The sequence below is a fragment of the Physcomitrium patens genome, chromosome 22 (genome assembly GCF_059467195.1).
Source record: "Physcomitrium patens ecotype Gransden chromosome 22, ASM5946719v1, whole genome shotgun sequence".
In the NCBI taxonomy this organism is placed as follows: domain Eukaryota; kingdom Viridiplantae; phylum Streptophyta; class Bryopsida; order Funariales; family Funariaceae; genus Physcomitrium; species Physcomitrium patens.
Window position 1 is genome coordinate 8,148,165 of NC_143431.1, and position 5,337 is coordinate 8,153,501.

General features: G+C 43.9%; 1 protein-coding gene across 3 annotated transcripts; it reads right to left on the reverse strand.

The window, feature by feature from the left end:
- Positions 1-438: 438 nt before the first annotated feature.
- LOC112275031 (uncharacterized) lies at positions 439-5,009 on the reverse strand. Of its 3 annotated transcripts, none has more exons than XM_024504959.3 (7): positions 4,867-5,009; positions 3,478-3,815; positions 2,986-3,155; positions 2,273-2,787; positions 1,814-1,901; positions 1,200-1,475; positions 439-907 (listed from the first exon to the last, which is right to left on the reverse strand). In XM_024504959.3, the coding sequence occupies exons 2-6, from the start codon at positions 3,749-3,751 to the stop codon at positions 1,239-1,241; spliced, it is 1,284 nt and encodes a 427-aa protein (XP_024360727.1). In that variant the 5' UTR covers positions 3,752-3,815; positions 4,867-5,009; the 3' UTR covers positions 439-907; positions 1,200-1,238. The 3 variants fall into 3 exon arrangements, with proteins under 3 accessions (XP_024360727.1, XP_024360729.1, XP_024360728.1); XM_024504961.3 differs by having other exon boundaries at positions 3,478-3,751; positions 4,867-5,007; XM_024504960.3 differs by having other exon boundaries at positions 4,862-5,004.
- Positions 5,010-5,337: the final 328 nt, after the last annotated feature.

Sequence of the window (5,337 nt, forward strand, 5' to 3'; positions counted from 1 at the left end):
CAAATCGAAACGCCTTGGGGAAGGTTTTGGTGACGTATGACATCAAGACGTGTACATGTCCCTTTGAATGGAAGACCATCTAAAACCACAACTCGTACTGCTTTCCTCCTTAGATGTTAATTAGGTCTCAGATTAAGTTGCGTCATTTGTTTCGATACACATGACCGTCTCTTAAACATCAGAGATCAACAGAATCCAACTCAATTATATTTAGAAGTCAATCCTGGTATGCAAGCCCGAAAATGCGAACACAACCGAACTTGAAGAAAGACGGGACTTTCCTCTAGCTACGACTACCTATCAACCCAGGATTATTCGACCTTCATCATTCTATCTTATAAAAACAATGGACGACTAAAATATACTGCACGCAAGGCAACATGTGAGTACAATGTACAATCACCAAAACAGCACATCCTCAAAAGCTTACAAGAAAAATGGTATCAACCGTCCAAATTCATATCATCTAGACGAAGAGCTAGTGACATTTACACAAACCCGAAGAAATATCATCTGCTTCACCCTCCCATGCAGTCAATCCTCCTATGTATAGGACCATAATCTCATGCTTGGTAGATCCAAAATGCTGCAGAAGGAGCACAACTTCATCCTCATTGGAAGCAAGTTGTGGCTGAAGGAAATGATGGTGTCTAGCTCAACAGATTCCAAAGAGTTGTCGATTCTATTAATCCACCTACACTATAAGTCAGATTACTCACTTGGGTTTTAGTGGGGAAACTGTTCAACGACACTAGGTACAAAGAGACAAAATAATGTGCTGTGTCTGTAGTGTTCTCAAAGTCGTCTGATTGAATGGTCTCAAGAATCGGGGAAGCAAAGGCTTCCTTACAGATCTAGAAATCGATGAATCTGCGGCCAGGAAGTTGCACAGAAACTGGATCCACCACTGCACCACAAAATTAAATCACAAGAGTTATGAAGTATTCTCTTTGGTGAAAATTTCAAGACCTGCTTCGACCTAAACACCGATGTTGGTGGGAAAGACTTTATCCTAACTTTAAGTCTTAAGTAGATACTCAATTAAGCCCACGGAACATCCATGTGAGAGGCAACCAGCGTCATACTTCATTCCAGTGTGCTCGCAAGCTCTGAATTAAACGGACAGCAAACTCGAGCACAAGGTATTGTACAGATTTTTTCTTTTTCGGCGGTATTATAAAATCGGCAGAGAATAATACCTGCTCTCGCGTTGACAACAACAAAACGAGGAATAAAATTCATGCAGAACGACCTGTGAGAGGACCAGACTGCTTCAAGCCCCGCAACAGAGTTTGCACCTCAGATGTGAGAGTCAAGCTTCCTCCTAGACTTTGAACGGAGTGTTCTTTCTCTCTCTCAACAGCTGACATGGAACCCTCGCTCATGGAATTTGTGGGCTTTGCCGCAGGTCGTGGTGAATACGTAGTAGACCATGATCTCCCATTAGAGCCTGCTAGAGTCAAGATAGCGTCCGCCTGAATTGCAACAGCCATGATTAGGGGTATCAGACAATATACATTCAATAGCTAAGTTCTCATGAATCTACTGATAAGTGGTCGATACTCCTTGAAGATGATGCACGTATTAAACGCTAAAACTTGTCGGATTGAAGAATGAACAAACTTTTCCTAATCCATACGAGGTTCTAATAAAAGAGCTTCTCACAAGAGATGTTTCGAATATAGGATACACAGCCTCCACAACAGACCTAAGCCTCACATGTACCACTCGGTCCATTCATAAAAATCCAAGTCCAGAGTCGTGTCAGAGCAAAAGCCTACCAAAAATCATCTCAGAAAAGTGATAACCTCACCTTATCAGGGGGAACATCGTCAAATACATGGGCTTGCCCTCCGTAAAAGATAGTCAATTGTCGACTTGATGTAGTGGGAGCTTGACGACTGCAAAAGTTGATTACAAATATTAGTTACTTGTCACGCTAACTAGCACCTGATTCCACAATTGCAAATGAAAACGTACCCGAGAGAGAACACAACGAAACAGTTTCAAAAAAATGGAGTCACAAAATCTCATTCAGCCTATTAGTAAATTATCTAGATTCAAAAGCATCCGACAAACCCCCAACAGCACAATTTGGCAAATACACACATAAAACAGTAGAATGAGCAAAATCCCGCATAAATGCATGTTTAAACGAAGCTTTCTGTTGGAGAGTAGACTGGTAACGGGAAACTGAGTCTATTGACTTGTAGGCACACAAATATAACAGAAAATGCTCAATTACGCAAAAGACTAAACACGAGTATATCACCTTGATGGAAGCATAGATTCTGAACCTCCGTTGTGATTTGGTGTCTTTTGATTCTGAGGCGCGAGGGGAGGACAACCACTTGATCCCGCGGGGTTTGGGGTACTTCTATCATGGTGAAGAAGACCAGCGTTATCGAGTAACCCTGCCAAAACAGAGTTCTTGAGTCCCGTTCTCGAACCTTCATCAGCTGCTGGTCGATCCAACTGAGGATTGCCAACTACATTATTTTCTCGGGATGGAATAGGTAGTGACCTCTCGGTTTTTTCTGCTCTTTCCGCACAAGCACCCAGGTGACTGATTCCTCGCATGCCAACACCAGTATTGATTTGGGAGGGTCTGTAAGGTTGCTGCTTCTTCAAATGCCGTTGAGAAGCATCAGGTTTGGTGCTCTGCTGTAACCAAGGAGGACTTCTACTCGATGCCCGAGGAGGTTGCATGGAAAGACGAAGATCGTCACCAGATGCATCACAAGATTCGATTAACTTCTCTTGTCTGCTATGTTCATGGCGGGGTGCCTGTAACTCCAACCACATAAATGTAAATAGAATGACAATAGGCATGCAAAAAGATTTAAAACACACAGGAACTTGACATGACAAGCTGCTAAGAAAGAAAAATACATTCATAGCTGAGGCGAATAAGATGAAGGATATTCAAGATGGTTGTTGAACAACCAAGAGTAAAGCTAACAGCATGATGAGTAGGAAACGAACCTTCTGCGGCCGAGAACTCTCCAAAGCCTCTACAAGGCGATCTTGTAATGAATCTCTAATGGTAGACGAGTCTCTTTTTCTGGGCAACTTGTTCGTATCAGCTTCCAACTTAGAAAAAGCGCTCTTGTTGCCATGATACTGAAGTGCTGCATGGCTCCGCTGCCAGCCGACTGCAAAAACAAACTCAAACAAAAAATCAAAAGAAAAACAAATGAGAATCAGCAATATATATTCTCCTTCATGACAACTAGGAGCCTCGTGCGAAGATAATCCTAATGTTGTGCAAATAAAAGTTCATGTATTGAATTCTGCAAAAAGGAGTACGTGTAACCTGACAGTGTCATCAGGAGCTCACTGGGCACTACACAGAAAACACGTATAACCAAAATGAAAATGGCTCGAACATTATATCTAAAGAAAGCAAGAAAAAAAATACAATATGCTTCTCTGTAGAGCTTTTCGCAAGACGTTCAAGGTGAAACCGTGCTATACCTGATCCAGGATCAGAAGAACTTGGGATGGTAGGATAAAATGGAGGGGAGACGTGCATAGGTGTGGAACTAGTTTTGAACCGACCGCTAGTTCCAGATGACGTTTGAGTGTTGTTAGTCTCACCATCTCCTTCAGACTCGAAACCTGGGCTGGTCCGTGATGCAGGGATCGCCTCTGAGGTAAGGTACTTCACTTGACTAATGTCATCAATTCGACCAAGACCTAAAAAGTCTCGAAACACAGGTTGATCCTTCTCGGCCATGACTAGATTCATCTTGCAGCACGAAGCAAATAAATCAGGCTCATAGCAGGTTCGCCAAGATAGTAGGAGCAGCTAGCTGAAACGCCACAAGACCTCATCGTCATTTTTAGGGATATAGTAAACAGTAATACCAGGACACAAAGAATGTGCGTCACCACAAAAACAAATCCGCACACCACATATGAAATGAGATCCAGGCTGATACCATACATAGCGGTTGCGACTCATGTGTAGCGCATGGTGACTGTGACTGTCGTCACAAGTTCAACACTGCTATGGTCATCGTAAAAAATAAAAAATAAATACACACAAACACACTTGTTTCTAAATTTGGTTGACAATAGCCCCGCTTACACATAGATTCGCGGCACGAGCTTAGCATGCAAGACATAGATCACGAAGACATCATTGCGGACTTGCACGTTCGCTCCGACCGTAGAACGTAGTTGAGACTACAATCCGATTCATGTAACCTTACAATGAACCAAACTCCAGGCTAAGAGAAACATGGTCACCTCAACAGAGTACACTAACAGCTTGATACGTTTCGACCCCTTCCTAGAAACACTACTTCACAAATCGCTTAAGAGATACTAACTGCCGCTGACCATGAATTAGTACCATTAGGACAACGAGGGGAAGGACAGAAGACACATTTTCAGAGCAGTGGTGCTTTCGGCCGTATGCTAAGAGGCACCGCACCGACTCGTGTACTCATGAAAACTCGGATCCATAGCGAAGTCACGGGCACCTGCGAACTAGTGACGCAATTGTTGGAGGGGGGGGGGAGAGAGAGAGAGAGAGAGAGAGAACGAGGGATCACGAGTAATGGAACTTGACCACTGCTACCTAAGTGCAACTACCGGTGTGATCCAGCAGCAGCAAGTAGCACGTATTCAAGATCAGAGTAGAGGCTTCGACCACACCAACAACCAAAAGAAGAAAAGCCAGTCTTCCAAAAATAGCGATCGCACTGCAACCTTTTCCCAAGAGTTGAGCTTAATCACCCTTCTGTGTCTAAACTTTTAAATCCCACGACCCCAGGGCCTTGCTAAGAGATTCAAATATCTAACAGCAGTAAAATTATCTCCAACAATAGGAGATCTAGGAGGTCATACGTGCCTTACCACGATATGGACGCTCAATGAAGTGTATCGATTCAAGGAATTTTCTGTGAAGGCTGCTTTCTATTCAAAACGCAGCTGGTACGCATTTCCTCCTTTCCAACTTGCAAGTGTACCAAGTCGTGTATCTCCCAGTCATTTCAAATCTACCAAAACTACACGGGCAACTTCGAGCCCAACGCCCAAACTCAACTTCACATTCTATTCCACATCATTTTCCGTTCATTCTTGGGCACAAGCCGCGTGTGAGACGTGCCACCCTGCCGCTACGGAAGCGAGCAGAGAGCCACTCACATGGGAGCGAACAAAGCACAGAGTTGCCCCAGTTTACGGCCATGTACACAACGGAGCTCCCCGCAGAGGAGCGTCTTCTTCATTTCTCTCGTCATCAAAACAAAGGCATCCCTGGAAAAGCGGATCAGCTCCACCAACAAGCACAACACCAGCACCCGAGACAAATCGCTCGCTCTTTCC

Bases quoted from the DNA above. Each gene is read 5' to 3' on its own strand.
- LOC112275031 (XM_024504959.3), bottom strand. From the start codon at position 3,751: ATGAATCTAGTCATGGCCGAGAAGGATCAACCTGTGTTTCGAGACTTT. The intron at 2,788-2,985 runs GTTCGTTTCCTA...TTGGAGTTACAG, and splicing joins AGAGTTCTCGGCCGCAGAAG to GCACCCCGCCATGAACATAG. The intron at 1,476-1,813 runs GTGAGGTTATCA...GTTGCAATTCAG, and splicing joins ACGATGTTCCCCCTGATAAG to GCGGACGCTATCTTGACTCT.